At 46.4% G+C, this 22,975-nt stretch overlaps 1 protein-coding gene across 6 annotated transcripts in view; it reads left to right on the forward strand.

Annotated features, from left to right (window-relative positions):
• gabrb3 (gamma-aminobutyric acid type A receptor subunit beta3) overlaps positions 1-22,975 on the forward strand; it is a 568,810-nt gene that overhangs the window by 478,532 nt on the left and 67,303 nt on the right. For all 6 annotated transcript variants that reach the window (XM_068033273.1, XM_068033277.1, XM_068033278.1 and 3 more), the window contains one exon: positions 17,665-17,885. In XM_068033273.1, the coding sequence (XP_067889374.1) occupies positions 17,665-17,885 (221 nt within the window). The remainder of the gene's footprint in view (positions 1-17,664; positions 17,886-22,975) is intronic.

Consider the following 22,975-nt stretch of genomic DNA (forward strand, 5'->3'; position numbering starts at 1 on the left):
ATAAATGTAAGATAGTCACCAATAAATCCAATAGGAAATTCGGGAGAACCTTCTTTACCCAGACAGTAGTTTGAAAGTGGAACTTGCTACCATGTGGAGTGGTTGTGGCGAATAGCATAGATACATTTATGGAGAATCCAGATAAATACAAGAGGGAGAAAGGAATATAAGGACATGCTGATAGGCTTAAATGAAGTAGGGTGGGAGGAGGCTCATGTGGAGAATAAACACTGGCATAGATCAGTTGGGCTGAGTGGCCTGTTTTTATACAGTAAATTCTATGTAATTCAATGTAATTTTATTTGATGTGCATTTTTAAACAATTTAACCCTGCCTTTATGGAGTATGCTTAACCTAATGTTCTAGACTTGCCTGCTTATAATACGTACATTGGTGCTCAGGCAGCCAGCCTCATGGTCTTCTCCACAATTGCTACATGTTTGCTTCACTGGAAAAGGGAATGTGAGGGCTTCCTGCAGAACCTCCTGAGGAAATTTCTGTGTTTCTGCTTTCTGCTCACCTCTACCTGCTACAGAACCCTGATGGTTCTGCCCGTGTGTTCAGAATTCCCTGTCGATTCTTTCAGGTGCCTCTTCTTCCCCAAAGGCACAAAATGGAAAGGTGACGGAGCGAGTTGAGACCCTGTTGTCTGTTCTCTGCTACCGCACACTGAGAGATGCTGCCACTGTGATGACCATCTGCATGCCTAAGGTCTCTTTTTTGCAGATGTGACTGATACTGTAAGTTGCTCACTGGCAGTCTCCAGAGCAGGCGACCATCATTAAATAAATAATTAAGCAAATAACTGTATGAAATCAGTATGTGGCATATGATAGATCCATGTTCCTATTTATGCATGAGCACAATACTGAGGTTGTTGGAAACCTGAAACAAAAACAGAAAATACTGGGAACGCTCAGCAGGTCAGGCACGATTTGTGGAGAGAGACACAGCTAACGCTGCAGGTCAACGGCAGTTCTGATGACAGTTCAGGTGCTGCCTAACCAGCTGCGTGTTTCTAACAATTTCTGTTTTTACTTCATAGTTATGTATATTTTTACTGCAAATCAGTGCATGCTGGGTTTTGTGGCACAGCATATTCAACAACAACAACTTACCTTTATATAGCACCTTTAACATCGTAAAATGTCCCAAAGACAGTTCAGAGATGTGTTAGCAGCCAATATTTGATACCGTGCCACATAAGGAGATATTGGCACAGGAAAGAAGTTAGTTTTAAGCAGCAGCTTAAAGGAGAAACAAGAGGTCAAGAGGTTTAGGAAGGGAATTTTTTAGGAAGAGCTTAGAACCTAGAGAGCTGAAGGCATGGCTGCCAATGGTGGGGTGAAAGAACTCGGGGATGCATAAGAGACCAGAATTAGAGGAGCCCAGAGATCTCAGTGGACTGTAGGGCTGGAGAAGGTTACAGAGATAAGGCATAGATTTTGCCCTGCTAAAGGCCTCATTTGTGCCACAATTAATGTACACATAGTTATTCTATAACACAGTGATATAGTCATCTCCTCAAGTTTACGTCGCCAGACAGAGCACAGCCCCTCCTATTTTGAGATGGTTTCTCCAATTGAAAGCCACTTACTTCTATGAGAAGAACAATAAGCATTGAATGAGTAGATATGATGCAGTGAGATTCTATAACTGCAGCACAGTTAGTATGGCTTTATGCATAGTATAATGTCATTTGAAGGAGACAGTGCTGACAATTGTCAGCTCCATAAGTGCTTAATTGCAACTTGATATGTTTTCCATAAATGATGTGCATTACTACTTCTCCAAAAATCTTCATTATTCTCCTACATGCTCCACTTCCCAAACATTCTAAGATACATTTAGATTAAGTATACTTTGGAGAAGCTGGACAAGCAAACATGATTGGATATAACAGGAAGCTCCATGTATCATTTATGCAGGCTCAAGTTATTTACATGTATTCTCATTGCTCCCCTTGTCATTTCATGTCAGATATCTTATGTGTCTCCAAACACAATGGATCAGAAACATTTCATCATCATTCCTATCTGTACTCATCTTTCTACTGATTAATGGGCTGCTCTTGCACCCCTAAAAGTCCACATTACTGGATTCGCATATCGCCCATGTTAATCTTTAGAGGCCTCTCAGTAAATGGAGTTTTGAGTGGTCTGCATTCTAGTTACATGAATACTTAAGATAGCACATGGGAAAACACCACCACCTGAAAGTTTCCCTCCAAGCCACACACCATCCTGAGTTGGAAAACTATCGCCGTTCCTTCACTACACCAGGTAGAAATTCTGGAACTTCCCTTTTAACAGCACTGTGGGTGTACCTACACTACAAGCACTGCAGCGGCTCAAGAAGATGGTTCACCATCACCTTCTCAATGACAATTTTTTTTTATTCATTCAGGGATGTGGGCGTCACTGGCTAGGCCAGCATTTATTGCCCATCCCTAATTGCCCTTGAGAAGGTGGTGGTGAGCTGCCTTCTTGAACCGCTGCAGTCCATTTGGGGTAGGTATACGCACAGTGCTGTTAGGAAGGGAGTTCCAGGATTTTGACCCAGCGACAGTGAAGGAACGGCAATATAGTTCCAAGTCAGGATGGTGTGTGACTTGGAGGAGAACTTGCAGGTTGTGGTGTTCCCATGCATTTGCTGCCCTTGTCCTTCTAGTTGGTAGAAGTCGCAGGTTTGGAAGGTGCTGTCTAAGGACCTTGGTGCATTGCTGCAGTGCATCTTGTAGATGGTACACACTGCTGCCACTGTACGTCGGTGGTGGAGGGAGTGAATGTTTGTAGATGGGGTGCCAATCAAGCAGGCTGCTTTGTCCTGGATGGTGTCGAGCTTCTTATGCTGTTGGAGCTGCACCCATCCAGGCAAGCGGTGAGTATTCCATCACACTCCTGACCTGTGCCTTGTAGATGGTGGACAGGCTTTAGGGAGTCAGGAGGTGAGTTACTTGCTTCAGGATTCCTAGCCTCTGACCTGCTCTTATAGCCACGGTATTTATATGGCTACTCCAGTTCAGTTTCTGGTCAATGGTAGCCCCGAGGATGTTGATAGTGGGGGATTCAGCTATGGTAATGCTGCTGAATGTCAAGGGGAGATGGGTTAGATTCTCTCTTGTTGGAGATGGTCATTGCCTGGGACTTGTGTGGCGCGAAAGTTACTTGCCATTTATCAGCCCAAGCTTGGATATTGTCCAGGTCTTGCTGCATTTCTACACGGACTATTTCAGTATCTGAGGAGTCACGAATGGTGCTGAACATTGTGCAATCATCAGCGAACATCCCCACTTCTGACCTTATGATTGAAGGTAGGTCATTGATGAAGCAGCTAAGCAGGTCACAAGTTTAAGGTGAGGGGCGGGAGGTTTAAGGGGGATTTGAGGAAGAACTTTTTTACCCTGAGGGTGGTGATGGTCTGGAATGCCCTGCCTGGGAGGGTGGTAGAGGCAGGTTGCCTCACATCCTTTGAAAAGTACCTGGATGAGCACTTGGCACGTCATAACATTCAAGGCGATGGGCCAAATGCTGGCAAATGGGATTAGGTAGACAGGTCTGGTGTCTTTAATGGATCGGTGCAGACTTGATGAGCCGAAGGGCCTTTTCTGCACTGTATTATTCTGTGATTCTGTGATTTTGTGAAGGTGGTTGGGCCTAGGACACTACCCTGAGGAATTCCTGCAGTGATGTTCTGGAGCTCAGATAATTGACCTCCAACAACCACAACCATCTTCCTTTGCGCTAGGTATGACTCCAACCAGCAGAGAGTTTTCCCCGATTCCCATTGACCTCAGTTTTGCTAGGGCTCCTTGATGCCATACTCGGTCAAATGCTGCCTTGATGTCAAGGGCAGTCACTCTCACCTCTTGAATTCAGCTCTTTTGTCCATGTTTGAACCAAGGCTGTAATGAGGTCAGGAGCCGAGTGGCCCTGGCAGAACCCAAACTGAGCGTCACTGAGCAGGTTATTGCTAAACAAGTGCCACTTGATGGCACTGTTGATAACACCTTCCATCACCTTACTGATGATTGAGAGTAGGCTGATGGGGCAGTAATTGGCTGGGTTGGACTTGTCCTGCTTTTTGTCTATAGGACATACCTGGGCAATTGTCCACATTGCAGGGTAGATGCCAGTGTTGTAGCTGTACTGGAACAGCTTGGCTAGGGGCGCGGCAAGTTCTGGAGCACAGGTCTTCAGTACTATTGCTGGAATATTGTCAGGGTCCACAGCTTTTGCAGTATCCAGTGCCTTCAGTCATGTCTTGATATCATGCGGAGTGAATCGAATTGGCTGAAGTCTGGCATCTGTGAGGCTAGGGACTTCTGGAGGAGGCCGAGATGGATCATCAACTCGGCACTTCTGGCTGAGGATTGTTGCAAATGCTTCAACCTTATCTTTTGCACTGATGTGCTGGGCTCCCCCATCATTGAGGGTGGGGATATTTGTGGAGCCACCTCCTCCAGTTAGTTGTTTAATTGTCCACCACTATTCACGGCTGGATGTGGCAGGACTGCAGAGCTTAGATCTGATCCGTTGGTTATGGGATCGCTTAGCTCTGTCTATTGCATGCTGCTTACGCAGTTTGGCACGCAGGTAGTCCTGTGTTGTAGCTTCACCAGGTTTACACCTCATTTTGAGGTATGCCTGGGGCTGCTCCTAGCATGCCCTCCGGCACTCTTCATTGAACCAGGGTTGGTCTCCTGGTTTGATGGTAATGGTAGAGTGGGGGATATACCAGGCCATGAGATTACAGATTGTGGTTGAGTACAATTCTGCTGCTGCCGATGGCCCACAGTGTCTCATGGATGCCCAGTTTTGCATTGCTAGATCTGTTCGAAATCTATCCCATTTAGCACGGTGGTAGTGCCACACAACACGATGGACGGTATCCTCAATGTGAAGGCGGGACTTTGTCTCCACGAGGACTGTGTGGTGGTCATTCCTACCAATACAGTCATGGACAGAAGCATCTGCAGCAGACAGATTGGTGAGGACGAGGTCAAGTATGTTTTTCCCTCGTGTTGGTTCCCTCACCACCTGCCACAGACCCAGTCTAGCAGCTATGTCCTTTAGGACTCGGCCAGCCCGGTCAGTAGTGGTGCTACCGAGCCACTCTTGGTGATGGACATTGAAGTCCCCCACCCAGAGTACATTTTGTGCCCTTGCCACCCTCAGTGGTGTTTAACATGGAGGAGTACTGAGCCATCAGCTGAGGGAGGGTGGTAGGTGGTAATCAGTAGGAGGTTACCTTGCCCATGTTTGACCTGATGCCATGAGACTTCATGGGGTCCAGAGTCGATGTTGAGGACTTCCAGGGCAACTCCCTCCCTACTGTATACCACTGTGCCACCGCCCCTGGTGGGTCTGTCCTGCCGGTGGGACAGGACATACCCGGGGATGGTGATGTTAGTGTCTGGGACATTGTCTGTAAGGTATGACTCTGTGAGTACGACTGTGTCAGGCTGTTGCTTAACTAGTCTGTGGGCCAGCTCTCCCAACTTTGGCACAAGCCCCCAGATGTTAGTAAGGAGGACTTTGAAGGGTCGACAGGGTTGGGTTTGCCGTTGTCGTTTCCGGTGCCTAGGTCGATGCTGGGTGGTCCGTCTGATTTCATTCCTTTTTATTGCCTTCGTAGCGGTTAGGTACAACTGAGTGGCTTGCTAGGCCGTTTCAGAGGGCATATGGGTCTGGAGTCACATGTAGACCAGACCAGGTAAAGACAGCAGATTTCCCTCCCTAAAGGACATTAGTAAAGGGCAATAAGTGCTGGCCTTGCCAGCGATGCTCACATCTCCTAAACAAATTTAAAAAAAGCTCCACAGCTGGATTGCACTTCCCAGCCAATGCACAATGAAAAAGAAAATTGAACTCCAATATGATACATGCTCAATATTTTACAAGTAATTTTACCAGCTGGAGTTAATAACTGGCTCAATGTCCTGATATTCAGATCACCCACAAAAAGTTCAGTTGTCATTGTCCTAACTGCATTGCAAAGTTTGAATACACTTTGTAATGTCTTATCCATTTCTCCCCTCCTTTTTGAGGCATACCTCCAATATCTCATCCAAGTGGCCACATTTTATGTCTAAGCCTAGATGCTGAATGAAAGGGGAGCATCTGTACTCAACCCAATCACCGTCCTCACCTGATATCTACAGAGTCAAACTATTAAGTTGGGGTCATTGAATAATGAGTAAACTGTAGGCTATCTGGCTGATTCCTCACCACATCCCCCTGCCGCCCCACAACCCTGGCTAGAGAGAAAAAGCCTAATTGTAGCACCCTCACCCATAGCCATCCTTGATGAGATGAGCTGAAGACCAGGGATGAATGTCACCCAACCACCACCATTTGTCAGTTCCTTTTTAAAGTGAATCCAAGTGAATCCTCAGTTAATGCCCACCACCTGCATGTCATTAAATACAATTGACATACAATTAATACTGATCACACTGCTGATCTCCAATATTGATAGAGGAAAGGTCCCCTCCTGCATCTACCAGTTGATGAGTGAATTCTTACAACACTAACAACCACTGAATCTAACGTAATAAAATATACAGAGTGATCCATAGAAGGATTTAAATACAAATGCAGTATGATAATATGGTGGGAAAAGTTTATTCAGTTGTCTGAATTAGCCAGTCAACTGAATGCATTCCAATTCCCTTGCAATAAAGGCCAACATGCCATTTGACTTCCTAATAGCCTGCTGCACCTACATGTTAACTTTGTGTGTTCCTTGTACAAGTACCCCCAAGTCTCTCTGAACATCAACACTCACCCAGTTTCACACCTTTTAAAAAATATTCTGCTTTTCTATTTTTATGACCAAAGTGAACAGCTTCACACTTCCCTACATTATACTCCATTTACCATTTTGTTGCTCCCTCACTTAGCCTGTCTATATCTCTTTGCAGCCTTTCTATGTCCTCCCCACAGTTTACCTTTCCAGCAAGCTTTGTATCATCAGCAAACTGAGATACATTACTCCCTGTCTCTTCAAGTCATTAATATAGAGTGTAAGTAGCTGAGGCCTAGCACTGACCCTTGCGGCACCCAACTGCTTGCCAACTTGAAAATGCCCCATTTATGCCCATTCTCTGCTTCCTGTCTGTTAACCAATTCTCTATCCACACTAATATATTACCCCCCAACACCATGAGCCCTTATCTTGCCTATTAATCTTTTATGTGACACCTTATCGAATGCCTTTTGGAAATCCAATTATACTAGAACTACTGGTTCCCTTTTATGTACCCTAGAACTCTAATAAATTTGTCAAACAGGATCTCCCCAAAAAAAGTCCTTGATCAGAGTTGAATCAGAGAGGAGTTGAACACGTGGCTGCAGGGATGGTGCAGGAGGGAGGGTTTTGGTTTCCTGGATAATTGGGGCTCTTTCTGGGGTAGGTGGGACCTCTACAAACAGGATGGTCTTCACCTGAACCAGAGGGGTACCAATATCCTGGGGGGGAGATTTGCTAGTGCTCTTCGGGGGGGTTTAAACTAATTCAGCAGGGGAATGGGAACCTAAAATGTAGTGCCAGTGTACAGGATGTTGAGAGTAGTGAGGTCAGGGATAAGGTTACAAGGACGCAAGAGGGCACTGGCAAGCAAGAACCTGGTTTAAAGTGTGTCTACTTCAACGCCAGGAGCATCCGGAATAAGGTGGGTGAGCTTGCAGCATGGGTTGGTACCTGGGATCTCGATGTTGTGGCCATTTCGGAGACATGGGTAGAGCAGGGGCAGGAATGGATGTTGCAGGTTCCGGGATTTAGATGTTTCAGTAAGAACAGAGAAGATGGTAAAAGAGGGGGGGGTGTGGCATTGTTAATCAAGAAGAGTATTACAGCGACAGAAAGGACGTTTGAGGACTCGTCTACTGAGGTAGTATGGGCCGAGGTTAGAAACAGGAGAGGTGAGGTCACCCTGTTGGGAGTTTTCTATAGACCTCCGAATAGTTCCAGAGATGTAGAGGAAAGGATAGCGAAGATGATTCTCGACAGGGGCGAGAGTAACAGGGTAGTTGTTATGGGGGACTTTAACTTTCCAAATATCGACTGGAAATACTATAGTTCGAGTACTTTAGATGGGTCAGTTTTTGTCCAGTGTGTGCAGGAGGGTTTTCTGACACAGTATGTAGACAGGCCAACCAGGGGCGATGCCACATTGGATTTGGTACTGGGTAATGAACCCGGCCAGGTGTTAGATTTAGATGCAGGTGAGCACTTTGGTGATAGTGATCACAATTCGGTTAGGTTTACCTTAGCGATGGGCAGGGACAGGTATATACCGCAGGGCAAGAATTATAGCTGGGGGAAAGGAAATTATGATGCGATTAGGCAAGATTTAGGATGCGTAGGATGGGGAAGGAAACTGCAGGGGATGGGAACAATCGAAATGTGGAGCTTATTCAAGGAGCAGCTACTGCGTGTCCTTGATAAGTATGTACCTGTGAGGCAGGGAGGAAGTTGTCGAGCGAGGGAGCCGTGGTTTACTAAAGAAGTTGAAGCGCTTGTCAAGAGGAAGAAGAAGGCTTATGTTAGGATGAGACATGAAGGCTCAGTTAGGGCGCTTGAGAGTTACAGGCTAGCCAGGAAGGATCTAAAGGGAGAGCTAAGAAGAGCAAGGAGAGGACACGATAAGTCATTGGCGGATAGGATCAGGGAAAACCCTAAGGCTTTCTATAGGTATATCAGGAATAAAAGAATGACGAGAGTTAGATTAGGGCCAATCAAGGATAGTAGTGGGAAGTTGTGTGTGGAATCAGAGGAGGTAGGGGAAGTGTTAAATGAATATTTTGCGTCAGTATTTACAGTAGAGAAAGAAAATGTTGTCGAGGAGAATACTGAGATTCAGGCTACTAGGCTAGATGGGATTGAGGTTCACAAGGAGGAGGTGTTATCAATTTTGGAAAGTGTGAAAATAGATAAGTCCCCTGGGCCAGATGGGATTTATCCTGGGATTCTCTGGGAAGCTAGGGAGGAGATTGCAGAGCCTTTGTCCTTGATCTTTATGTCGTCATTGTCGACAGGAATAGTGCCGGAAGACTGGAGGATAGCAAATGTTGTCCCCTTGTTCAAGAAGGGGAGTAGAGACAGCCCTGGTAATTATAGACCTGTGAGCCTTACTTCGGTTGTGGGTAAAATGTTGGAAAAGGTTATAAGATACAGGATTTATAATCATCTTGAAAAGAATAAGTTTATTAGCGATAGTCAGCACGGTTTTGTGAAGGGTAGGTCGTGCCTCACAAACCTTATTGAGTTTTTCGAGAAGGTGACCAAACAGGTGGATGAGGGTAAAGCCGTGGATGTGGTGTATATGGATTTCAGTAAGGCGTTTGATAAGGTTCCCCATGGTAGTCTATTGCAGAAAATATGGAAGTATGGGGTTGAAGGTGATTTAGAGCTTTGGATCAGAAATTGGCTAGCTGAAAGAAGACAGAGGGTGGTGGTTGATGGCAAATGTTCATCCTGGAGTTTAGTTACTAGTGGTGTACCGCAAGGATCTGTTTTGGGGCCACTGCTGTTTGTCATTTTTATAAATGACCTGGAAGAGGATGTAGAAGGGTGGGTTAGTAAATTTGCAGATGACACTAAGGTCGGTGGAGTTGTGGATAGTGCCGAAGGATGTTGTAGGGTGCAGAGGGACATAGATAGGCTGCAGAGCTGGGCTGAGAGATGGCAAATGGAGTTTAATGCGGAAAAGTGTGAGGTGATTCACTTTGGAAGGAGTAACAGGAATGCAGAGTACTGGGCGAATGGGATGATTCTTGGCAGTGTAGATGAACAGAGAGATCTTGGTGTCCAGGTACATAAATCCCTGAAAGTTGCCACCCAGGTTAATAGGGGTGTTAAGAAGGCATATGGTGTGTTAGCTTTTATTAGTAGGGGGATCGAGTTTTGGAGCCACGAGGTCATGCTGCAGCTGTACAAAACTCTGGTGAGACCGCACCTGGAGTATTGCGTGCTCCGCATTATAGGAAGGATGTGGAAGCTTTGGAAAGGGTGCAGAGGAGATTTACTAGGATGTTGCCTGGTATGGAGGGAAGGTCTTACGAGGAAAGGCTGAGGGACTTGAGGTTGTTTTCGTTGGAGAGAAGGAGGAGGAGAGGTGACTTAATAGAGACATATAAGATAATCAGAGGGTTAGATAGGGTGGATAGTGAGAGTCTTTTTCCTCGGATGGTGATGGCAAACACGAGGGGACATAGCTTTAAGTTGAGGGGTGATAGATATAGGACAGATGTTAGAGGTAGTTTCTTTACTCAAAGAGTAGTAGGGACGTGGAACGCCCTGCCTGCAACAGTAGTAGACTCGCCAACTTTAAGGGCATTTAAGTGGTCATTGTATAGACATATGGATGAAAATGGAATAGTGTAGGTCAGATGGTTTCACAGGTCGGCGCAACATCGAGGGCCGAAGGGCCTGTACTGTGCTGTAATGTTCTAATGTTCTAATCACACCATCCTGTCAGCTATTGCCCCATCTGCAATGTGTCTGTGTTCCTTCAACTTGCAACCTATCAAGATGGCTTTTTCTACTGGGACAACTAGGTGACATGTGGCTCATTTCCAACCTGGAGAATGCTCACTGTCATCAAGTGTTCTGTGACCTGTCCAGATAAGTCCTCGGGATCTGGGGACCACTCTATCTGATTTACAGTAGATCTGTGCAAGTTGCCTGACTTACAGGAAGCTGTCAGATATCACTGTCAGATCCTTTGGAAATTCTGCTGATCCTGCAGAGGATCAGAAGAATTCCAACGAAATGTCTGGCAGGAGCTGATGCACCTGACTGTCAATTAACCAGGACTGGTGGATACGAACATACATGCAAACATTCGAATTAGGAGTAGGAGTCGGCCATTCGGTCCCTCGAGCCTGCTCCACCATTCAATGAGATCATGGCTGATCTGATTGTAACAAGGATGCTAACAAGGAGTCAAATAAAAATAAAACTATCTGAAACTGGAAAAAAAATAGCTTCAAAGTCAATCTAATAGAAGGACATAAAGGAAAACATATATAATTATACTTATCACTAAGTGATGATACAGCTTTAAGGGGTGCAGGGAGGCACTTTTTGTAACTATGTGCATCTACCCTGCCCTCTGCTCTTTATTAGTGCATCTGGAGGAGCTTACTTCAATGGAGCAAAACGTTGCAAGTAATCAAGGGAGGAAAATACCCACCTGAGCACAACCCAAATATATACAATGACCAGGCTCACCCCATGGAGAATCGCAAGCCTCTTTTGCCCCCGTAAATACACAGATGCAGGGACCAAAAGCCTGAGTTTCTGCTCCTGCTCCGACTCACTCGAACCTGCACCACCAGCACAAAGGAGTGCCACATCAGGCCAATTTTTGGGGGAACAAAGTGAAGATTTGGTGCTTTTTGTGCAACTGAGGAGTGTGAGTCACTGTGGAGTGAAATCACCCAGGTTTCAGGAGTAGATGGGCTGAATTTTATTAGTGTGCCGCACATCGCGCCATGTGCTTTGAAGTCGGCGGCCTTCAGAAATGGAAGCGCCGTCGCTGAGCCCCCGTGATATTTCGTGCGGGGGCTCATTTAAATGGAGGGGATGGAGCGGCTGCTCCATACCTGGCAATGGCATCTGGTGCCACCGCGCAGGCACTGGCACCATTTTTAAAGGGCTTCAAGCCCTTCAGGTTCAATCAAAGTTTTAAAGGCGCCGGCACCCAGAAATAACAAACAAAATGTCCGAAACACTATCAATCAACTTTTCCAACCCCCCCCCCCACTGAGTTATCAATTAATAAAATAACCCACCCCAGAAAAAACAATTTGTAAAATTACGAACTTTAAACCCCCTACCTTCAGAACATTTGACCCCCAACCCCTTTCCACCATCCCCACAACCAATCAGAATGGTTTACCCGGCTCCTACACCCCTCACGACCTGAAGGTTCCACTGCTCCCTCCTCTGCACCAGTGTCACGCCTCGGAACTCCGAATGGGACATCCGTTTGGCGGCTGTGATATCACAGAATCACAGAATAATACAGAGCAGGAGATGCCCTTTGACCCATCGAGTCTGCACCGATGCATTAAAACACCTGACCTGTCTACCTAATCCCATTTGCCAGCACTTGGCCCATAGCCTTGAATGTTATGATGTGCCAAGTGCTCATCCAGGTACTTTTTAAAGGATGTGAGGCAACCCGCCTCTACCACCCTCGCAGGCAGTGCATTCCAGACTGTCACCACCCTCTGGGTAAAAAAGTTCTTCCTCAAATCCCCCTTAAACCTCCTGCCCCTCACCTTAAACTTGTGTCCCCTAGTAACTGACCCTTCAACTAAGGGGAACAGCTGCTCCCTATCCACCCTGTCCATGCCCCTCATAATCTTCTACACCTTGATCAGGTCACCCCTCAGTCTTCTCTGCTCCAGCGAAAACAACCCAAGCCGATCTAACCTCTCTTCATAGCTTAAATGTTCCATCCCAGGCACCATCCTGGTGAATCGCCTTTGCACCCCCTCCAGTGCAATCACATCCTTCCTATAATGTGGCGACCAGAATTGCACACAGTACTCCAGCTGTGGCCTTACCAAAGTTCTCTACAACTCCAACATGACCTCCCTGCTTTTGTAATCTATGCCTCGATTGATAAAGGCAAGTGTCCCATATGCCTTTTTCACCACCCTATTAACCTGCCTTTCTGCCTTCAGAGATCTATGGACAAACACGTCAACGTCCCTTTGTTCCTCGGAACTTACCAGTGACAGGCCATTCATTGAATACTTCCGTGTCACATTACTCCTTCCAAAGTGTATCACCTCACACTTTTCAGGGTTAAATTCCATCTGCCACTTTTCTGCCCATTTGACCATCCCGTCTATATCTTCCTGTAACCTAAGACACTCCACCTCACTGTTAACCACTCGGCCAATCTTGGTGTCATCTGCGAACTTACTGATCCTACCCCCCACATAGTCATCTATGTCGTTTATGTAAATGACAAACAATAGGGGACCCAGCACAGATCCCTGTGGTACGCCACTGGACACTGGCTTCCAGTCACTAAAACAGCCTGTCTGTCATCACACTCTGTCTCCTACAGCTAAGCCAATTTTGAATCCACCTTATCAAGTTACCTTGTATCCCATGTGCATTTGCTTTCTTGATAAGTCTCCCATGTGGGACTTTGTCAAAGGCTTTTGCTGAAATCCATGCAAACTACATCAACTACACTACCCTCATCTACACACCTGGTCACATGCCTAAAAAATTCAATCAAATTTGTTAGGCATGACCTTCCTCTGACAAAGCCATGCTGACTATTCCTAATCAAATTTTGCCTCTCCAAGTGGAGATCGATTCTCTCCTTCAGAATTTTCTCCAATAGTTTCCCTATCACTGACGTGAGACTCACTGGTCTGTAATTCCCTGGCTTATCTCTACAACCTTTCTTAAATAGTGGGACCACATTAGCTGTTCTCCAGTCCTCTGGCACCTCCCCTGTGGCCAGAGAGGAATTAAAAATTAGGGTCAGAGCCCCTGCAATCTCCACCCTCGCCTCCCACAGCATCCTGGGGCACATATAGTCCGGACCTGGAGATTTGTCCACTTTTCTTCTTTCTTTTTCTTTCTTTTGGGCCTCCTTATCTCGAGAGACAATGGATACGCGCCTGGAGGTGGTCAGTGGTTTGTGAAGCAGCGCCTGGAGTGGCTATAAAGGCCAATTCTGGAGTGACAGGCTCTTCCACAGGTGCTGCAGAGAAATTTGTTTGTTGGGGCTGTTGCACAGTTGGCTCTCCCCTTGCGCCTCTGTCTTTTTTCCTGCCAACTACTAAGTCTCTTCGACTCGCCACAATTTAGCCCTGTCTTTATGGCTGCCCGCCAGCTCTGGCGAATGCTGGCAACTGACTATATCTCCAACACAGAAGTCCTTGAAGCGGCCAACACCCCCAGCTTATACACACTACTGAGTCAGCGGCGCTTGAGATGGCTTGGCCATGTGAGCCGCATGGAAGATGGCAGGATCCCCAAAGACACATTGTACAGCGAGCTCGCCACTGGTATCAGACCCACCGGCCGTCCATGTCTCCGTTATAAAGACGTCTGTCCACTTTTAAGCCTTCCAAAACCTCCAATACCTTGTCACTCCCTATGACAATTTTCCCAAGAACCTCACAGTCTCTCTCTAAGTTCCATATCTACATCCTCATTCTCTTTGGTGAAGACAGATGTGAAGTATTCGTTCAACACCCTACCAATGTCCTCTGGCTCCACCCACAAATTTCCCCCTTGGTCCCAAATGGGTCCTACTCTTTCCCTGTTTATCCTCTTCTCATTGATATACTTATAGAATATCTTGGGATTTTCCCTACTTTTACCAACCAGAGCTTTCTCATATCTCCTCTTTGCTCCCCTGATTGCTTTCTTAAGCTCCACCCTACACTTTCTGTACTCCACTAATGCTTGCATTGATTTGCTCTCCTTGTATTTGCTAAAAGCCTCTCTTTTCCTTCTCATCGTACCCTGAATGTTTCTGGTCATCCATGGTTCTCTGGGCTTGTTGCTCCTACCTATTACCCTAGAGAGAACATGTTGGGCCTGTACCCTCCCCATTTCCTTTTTGAATGCCCCCCACTGGTCTTCTGTAGATTTCCCGACAAGTTACTCTTTCCAGTCTACCTTGGCCAGACCCTGCCTTATTTTATTAAAATTCGCTCTCCCCCAATCCAAAACCTTTTTTTGCAACTTATCTATTTCTTTCTCCATAACAAGCTTAAATTTTACCACGTTGTGGTTGCTATCACCAAAATGTTCCCCCACCAACACATCAACCACCTGTCCGGCTTCGTTCCCCAGAATTAGGTCCAGCACTGCACCCTCCCTTGTTGGATCCTCTGCATATTGAGCTAAAAAGTTCTCCTGTATAGATTCTCAGAACTCCACTCCATCTAAGCCCTTAACACGATGACTATCCCAATTAATGAAATCACCTAATATAATTACCCTATTATTTTTACACACCTCTGCAAATTGCGCACATATTTGCTCCTCAATTTCCCGCTGACTATCTGGGGGTTTATAATAAACACCTACCAATGTGGCTGTCCCTTTTTCATTCCTAAATTCTACCCATAAAGCTTCATTTGATGCCCCCTCCAAGATATCATCTCTCCTTACTGCAGTAACTGACTCCCTAACTAATATTGCAATGCCCCCTCCTCTTTTACACCCCCCTCTGTCTCGCCTGAAGATTCTATATCCCGGGATATTGAGCTGCCAATCCTGCCCCTCCCTCAACCATGCCTCCGTGATGGCTACTATATCACAATTCCACGTGTCAATCATTATCCTTAACTCATCCATTTTACCTGCAATACTCCTGGCATTAAAGTAGAGGCCTTCCATCCTGGTCTTACTCCCTTGAAACTTACTTCCACTGTATTTCCTCTGACTTGTTTGCTTTCCTGTGTTTAGCTGTGTCCCTATTCTGCTAGGAGTCTGCATCCCATCCCCCTGCCAAATTAGTTTAAACTCTTCCCAACAGCACTAGCAAACCTGCAAGCATGGATGTTAGTCCCCCTCTGGTTCAGATGTAGACCGTCCTGCTTGTACAGGTCCCACCTTCCCCGGAAACGGTCCCCAGTGGTCCAGGAATCTAAAACCCTCCCTCCTGCACCAACTCTTAAGCCACACATTCATCTGTGCTAGTCTCCTATTTCTATACTCACTAGCACGTGGCACTGGGAGTAATCCAGAGATTACAACGCGAGAGGTCCTGCTTTTTAGTCTACTGCCTAACTCCCTGAATTCTTGATGCAAGACCTCATCCCTCTTTCTACCTATGTCATTGGTACCAACATGTACCATGACCTCTGCCTCATCACCCTCCCCATTCAGGATGCCCTGCAGCCGTTCAGTGACATCCCGGACCCTGGCACCAGGGAGGCAACACACCATCCTGGAGTCACGTTGATGGCCACAGTCGCACCTATCTGTTCCCCTGACTATAGAATCCCCTATTACTATTGTTCTTCCTCTCTTTCCCACCCTGTGCAGATAGGCTGCTTGTGGTGCCAGAAGCTTGGCTCTGTCCGCACTCCCTGGAGGAACCAGCCTCATCAGCCTCCAAAATAGAATACCGATTTGCTAGCGGGACCCCAGGGGACTCCTGAACTACCTGCCTATTTCTCTTGGACTGCCTAGTGGTCACCCATTCCATTCCTTCCTCAAGTCCCTTCAGCTGCGGTGTGACTACCTCTCTATATGTGCTATCCACGATGCTCTCAGACTCGCGGATGCTCCACAGTGTTTCCAGCCACCGTTCCAGCTCTGAAACCCGAGCTTCCAGGAGCTGCAGCTGGTCACACTTCCTGCACACATGCTGGTCCCGGGAACTGGAAATGTTCCCGGATTCCCACATGCAGCAAGAGGAGCAAACCACGCCTTTAAGCTCTCCTGCCATGACTAAACCCTTTAAATTAAAAACTTTAGAAGACTATTACAATTTTTAAAAAAACTAAGTCTTGCTAAAACAATGACTTACAATTCAATCCAGTTTGAAAAATACCCACCAGGACTTACCCACCAGTCAGCTGTGCTCTTTGGAAACTCTCGGCTCCCCTCACGCTCTTTGTGGACAGGTAGGAAATGAAAGGAGCTCCTCGCTCCCTCCTCACCAAACTTCCTCAGTCACAAAACTTCCACTTTAGCACTCTAATGCAACCCAAGTCAGCACTCCAGTGCAAACAAAGTCAGCATGGGAAGGCCACCGGGGCAGGGTAAGTTAATTTTATTCATTTTAATATGTAAATGAAGGCCCCGCCACCGAGCGGCAGGGGGGGTGGGGGGGCCACACCGAGGCCTCTCTGCTGCCGGTAAAATGCGGCGGGGCCTTGTCAGCGTCGGGCGTCTTGGCGGGCTGCTCCTGCAAGTATTTTATGGGCCCCCTGCCACGACCCCCAACGTCGAGGGGCTGGTAAAATTCAGCCCGATATGTCTGAACAGGTGAATGTTCTGTGAACTCATTCTCTTGGGTTTGTGGATTTGGAGCTGCATGTACAGAATTTTCCCTCAGGCAATTGAACAGTTTATGATGGGGTGGGTTGTACGTGATTTGTAGAAGGATCAGACTTAGTGGACCAATGGCCTGTCTAAATGTTTTGGCCTGTTAAGTTATTGCACATAAAGATCTATTTAGAGATATGAAACCCATAATAGTCATAACCAGCTTTTTTGCAGGGAAAGAAGACTGAATTTCCTCTAAGATGGTTGGACTGCTGAATTTTCACAGTTTTATCTTGTAAATGCAGTATGATTTTTTTTAAAAAATAACTACCTTTTGTCACTGTCTCCAGTTCTTTATATAACTATGGTTCATTGCTAACAAGATATAGCATGTTTGATTGAAGCTACAGTGAAGGCATCCGAAAAGAATTATTCCAATATTGTTTCCTGTCCCATACTTTCCAGCCAGATCACTGAATCGTTACACTGATTTATTTTTCAATGTTTGTGTAGAATCTAGTATGTCCACATGCTCACTCCACTAAGTGCTTGCTCAGAAGGATTTTATATGGTTCATTTGCTTCCATTCTATTTGTGCGCAGTATCTAAAGCATGAAGGAACTCCTCAGTGAAACACAGCTGATAGCCTGCATGTCGCTTCTTTTACAGGATTACACGATAACTATGTATTTCCAACAATACTGGAGGGACAAGAGGCTTGCTTATTCAGGGATACCTCTCAACCTGACTCTGGACAATCGAGTGGCTGATCAGCTTTGGGTGCCTGACACATACTTCCTGAACGACAAGAAATCATTTGTGCACGGAGTCACGGTGAAGAATCGGATGATCCGCCTTCATCCAGATGGAACAGTGCTGTACGGGCTGAGGTTTGTGCCATGCGATTAGAACCTTCTTTATTGGCCTGGCAATTTACCAACTCTGTTGACATTTGCATGTTGAGAAGGCAGTTCTCACTCTGGCAGACTCTATTATGCAATCCTGACCTCAGGCTGAAGAAAAAAGCCTGTAGCAAGCACGTGACCCGTTCTGTACTTTTTTCATCTCCCCAGTGGCGTCATCAGTCAGCTTTTATCTGGTCAGGCTGGGTTTCTGTATCAGGAAAGCCCTGCAGTGACTGCAAATTGACAATGGGGGAGGGATGTACATATGCATATGAATAACGGGCAGCGAAACAAAGAGAAATTTCCCTTGCAAAATAGTTAACCATTCATGTTCACATGACCATAATCTGTGACATTTATGGAATTCTCTCCTATCTAAGGATTGTCTAATCAAGTTTGTCCTCTTAGTCCCCGAAGATAGTCGGGGAGATTTTCCTAGTCCTGTGCCCAGGCGTACTGGATCATGTGGGCGCAACGACTATCAGGGCAGGTTGCAGCACAGGCCTGTAAATGGACCTACCATTTAAATGAATGGAAATTTCCCAGGAACATCTCCTATACACACAGCAAGCACCATAGCACACTCCCAACATCATAGTCACCATCCTGTAAATAAAAAAAAGGTCTCAGTCCCAAAATGGCCGCTTACAGTAATAATGAAGACTCAGTTAGACTGCCAGTGATAGAAAGCTGAAACGGCTGTGTAATTGTTTTGAAGAATTATAAAAGAAAAATAATTTGAATGTTGGTGCTATTAGTGGCTTCAGGGAATCATTTGATGGCTGTTTGCAGATTTTTCTGAGGGGAAGAGAGTTAAAGTAGTAATTACCATGATATAGGCCGTAATTGAATTTTTTTAGGTAGCCTTATCCTGAGTGAATTTCTGAAGTTGTGGTAGAGAGAGAAGCTTTAAGGAAACTGGGATTAGTGAGAATTCCGCCAAGTCCATAATTGACTAATTTCCAACCAGTCCCTAAAACTTTTTGATTCATGGATTTGACAGAATATTCAGCCACCCTCCCAAAAAATGCATTTTGAGATAATCAGCCCATTCCCTTGCCTGGTATAGTGCTAAGTCATGCAGGCCAGAAGTTCATGGATTTGATTCCCAGAGTGTGCTGATTTAGGTAATCTTATCAAAGCTGATGGTTGAAATGATACAATTGACCACATTCCCCATGGGCTCAGAAGGAAGAGGCATAAACTAGCTCAGTTTCCTGCTCCTGATTTCTATCCAGTATCACTTGATAGAAAGTTCTCACAGTGTGGATATTAGGTGAAGTTGGGAACAGAATTGGCCATGATGGTCTGTGCTGTTGAATATCCAATTGCTAAACTGCCCGCCGGAAAAATAGTTGCTTGGATGATGTAGAGTTGGGCTGTTGGCGCCCATGGTACCTAATCAATGCCATGTGACTATATAGTGATAACTCTCTGTAAAGAGAGGATGTGGGTTCAAAAATGTAGCTGCTGACTTCAGCCATCTCGCTATGGAAACCCAGCAAGATAAGGACAAGTGCTTCTCTAAGGAAAGGGAGGCAGAGTCAGTCGTGGGCTACTTTTACAAATCTCAGAGCAGCATAGATTAACCTAGCATAAAAACAGAAGGCAGCATCTGTGGACAGAGAAAGAGAATTAACATTTCAGGTCTGCGACCTTTCATCAGAACTGGGAGAAGTTAGAAATGTTATAGGTTTTGAGCAAGTGAAAGGGGGGAGGGTGGGAAAAAGAGCAAAAGGGAAGGTCTGTGATAGGGTGGAGAGCAGGAGAGATTAGATGACAAAAAGTTTCATGGTGGAAGGGCAAAAGGAATAGTAAAGGGACAAGTAAAGGAACAAAAGATGTGTCTAGAGGAGGTGTGAATGGCAGGATAACTGCCATTCGAATGCAAAGCAAAGGAAACGAGAGAGAAAAACCAAACTGGCAAAGAAGCACGAAACAAAATGGGGGCATAGGTTATGACCTAATATTGTTGAATTCAGTGTTAAGTCCAGAAGACAGTAAAGTGCCCAGTGGAAAGATGAGGTGCTGTTCCTCCAGCTTGCATTGAGTAACCTAGACAACCTGAAATTGGTGGATCAGGTGACATGCATATCCAAAAAGACGAAATTCCCCACCGTATAATTGAATACTTGGCATCAGGTGGCAGGACCGTATCTCCAACACAGAAGTCCTTGAAGCGGCTAACATCCCCAGCTTGTACACACTACTGAGTCAGCGGCGCTAGAGATGGCTTGGCCATGTGAGCCGCATGGAAGACGGCAGGATCCCCAAAGATACATTGTACAGCGAGATCGCCACTGGTATCAGACCCACCGGCAGTCCATGTCTCCGCTATAAAGACGTCTGCAAACGCGACATGAAATCTTGTGACATTGATCACAAGTCATGGGAGTCAGTTGCCAGCGTTCGCCAGAGCTGGCGGGCAGCCATAAAGACGGGGCTAAAATGTGGCGAGTCGAAGAGACTTAGTAGTTGGCAGGAAAAAAGACAGAGGCGCAAGGGGAGAGCCAACTGTGTAACAGCCCCGAAAAACAAATTTCTCTGCAGCACCTGTGGAAGAGCTTGTCACTCTAGAATTGGCCTTTATAGCCACTCCAGGCGCTGCTTCACAAACCACTGACCACCTCCAGGCGCGTATCCATTGTCTCTCGAGATAAGGAGGCCCAAAAGAATAAGGGAGAAGTCGGCACAAAACAGTAGTGATAACAATATTAAAAAGGTCTAATCATGACAGGAAATATTCCTAATCCTATGCAGGAAAGTAGCCACACACTGGTGTGTTTGAGAGTAAAGTTCATGACTGGGCCATCTCAAAGTGTGCACTCAAAGCTGAAACATTTAGTCCAGTGTTACGAATTCAACTGTGCTTTGATTGTATTAAGATGAGCAGATTAGCATGAATTTACCATATACATGAGGAATATATGAACATATAACAAGGATGGGCAAAAGACTCCTGAACCCATCAATCCCACCCCATATGGACACATACAGAACTGAAGCACTTCCTAAACATGCAGTTCCTTGGAAGGGGAAAAAAACAACCAACCAACCAACTCAGGAACATGCTCTCTAACTGAAGCAAGGAATAACCCATAACTTCCCATAATCTAAGCAATTTACCCTCTGTAACTGGGAACATCCTCTTCATTCAGGAAGTTTTCAAGTTCCCTTTCAAAGACAAGTAGTTAGTCCATGCCCACCCTATGTTTTGCTAGTTTGTTTCTGATGGTGATGATACACTGTGAAAAGAAATACAAAGAAGTCAAAAATTTCCCTAAGCAGCTGGAATTAGGTAGTTGTTGTGTAATTGAAAAGTCTGGAACAGTATCTGGACTCAGATCTGTTCTGCAGTGAGTATTCATAACCCATAGGAATTGGGTAAAGACAGGATTCAGAAATTCCAAAAAAGTAGAGATTAAAAACTCATGTATATCTAAAACTCAGCTGGCTTTGCTGTCAAAACCACCACTAATACTGGAGCATTGTTGAAGAAATATTTGATCAGATTTACCCTTCCCAACAAGGAGGCCCGAGGAACAAAGGTCAGGAATGCCTGTGAGCAACAAAAACTTGTATTTAGATATTTCTTAACTGTCAGCACATTAAGCAATAGATTGAATCTAATGAGAAACTCACAGGGGTAGCACAGGAGAACAGGTCCAGATTAAGTTCCAAATATGATAAAGGCAAGACTTGAAGAGAAGGACATCTCCATGATCAGCTACATGACCAATGGCAGCCTACAGAGAACATCCACAAGTATAAGAAGGTCTAGGTGTCCAAAGGGGTAGGGGTCAGACGTGATGGGCTGAATTCTATAGGGCCCTGACGTCAGGATCCGTGGCAGGCAGGGGGGGTGCGCCTGAAGATGGCCCCGGATGCGGCCTGCCACGGATCTCGAAGCCGACAGGGCCCGGTCCGATATTGCTGGTGGCGATGAGGCCACGTGGCAGCACCCCCTCCCCCCACCGCTCGATGATGGGACCGCAATTTAAATATTTAAATAAATTAAAATACCTGCATTAATTACTCGCACATCGCCTCCTGAAATCCCACTGCGATCTTCACCCCGGCAACCAGCACTGCCGTGCCTTCGGATTCCCGTCCAGGGAAACGAGGCGCAACACTGGTGGGGAGGGGGGGATGTAAGTTTCTCAGTGCGAGGGTAGGGGGAGGGGGAAACAGGGTCAAATTAATGTCATGGGTGTAGGGGATGGTGGGAAAGGTTATAGTTTAATGTTTGTGCAGTTTGGTGGGGGGAAGATCAGATGGTAAAGGTAAGTGTTTTGTGGGGGGGGAGAGACAAATAATAGGAATCATGGCTGCTCTTCAGTCTGTGCGGGCTGCCATTTTTTTCACCTGCCACCAATTTCAACGCTGAGCTTATAGAATTCAGCTTGATATGAACTATTGGCCGGAATTTTACGCCGCCCCAGCGGGTCAGATGGTGGCGTGGGGGCGGCGTAAAATTGAGCAGCAGGCTCCGGGAGGCCTATCTGCACCGCTTCCGCCTCCGGACAAGTTTACGGCTTCGGGCGGAGGGTGGGAAACACCCCGCCCGCGCGAGGCCAATCAAGGCCCTTAAGTGGCCACTTAACGGCCACTTAAGGGCCCTCACCACCTCCACGGGTATTTTACCCGTGGCAAGCGGGTGTGCTGGGAACATGAAAGGCCGTCCAGCGATAGCTGCTGGCCTTTCCGCGCCCCGGGGGTGGGGGGGAGGGCATGGCAGTCGGGCACAGGGTGCCCGATTGAGGGCCGCGCCCGCCTCTCAACCCATCCCTGGGACCCAAGACAACCTCCTCCCCCCAAACGACCACTCCAGCCTCACCAGGGAAGGACCGATCACCCTGGTGAGGCATGCCCCTAATTACCTTCCCTCCTCAATCCATGGCATCAGCTGGGCTGCAGTCCCAGCAGTGGCCACCGCTCCCGATGGCACTGCTGGGACTAAGAGCTGCCAGCCCGCTGATTGGCCGGCAGCGCACCGAGGCAGGACTTCCTCCATCAAGTGGGTGGAAGTCCCACCTCGGGACAATTAAAGCCCGGGGACCCGTAAAATACGAGAC

Source organism: Heterodontus francisci, chromosome 6 (genome assembly GCF_036365525.1).
Source record: "Heterodontus francisci isolate sHetFra1 chromosome 6, sHetFra1.hap1, whole genome shotgun sequence".
NCBI classification, from domain to species: Eukaryota; Metazoa; Chordata; class Chondrichthyes; order Heterodontiformes; family Heterodontidae; genus Heterodontus; species Heterodontus francisci.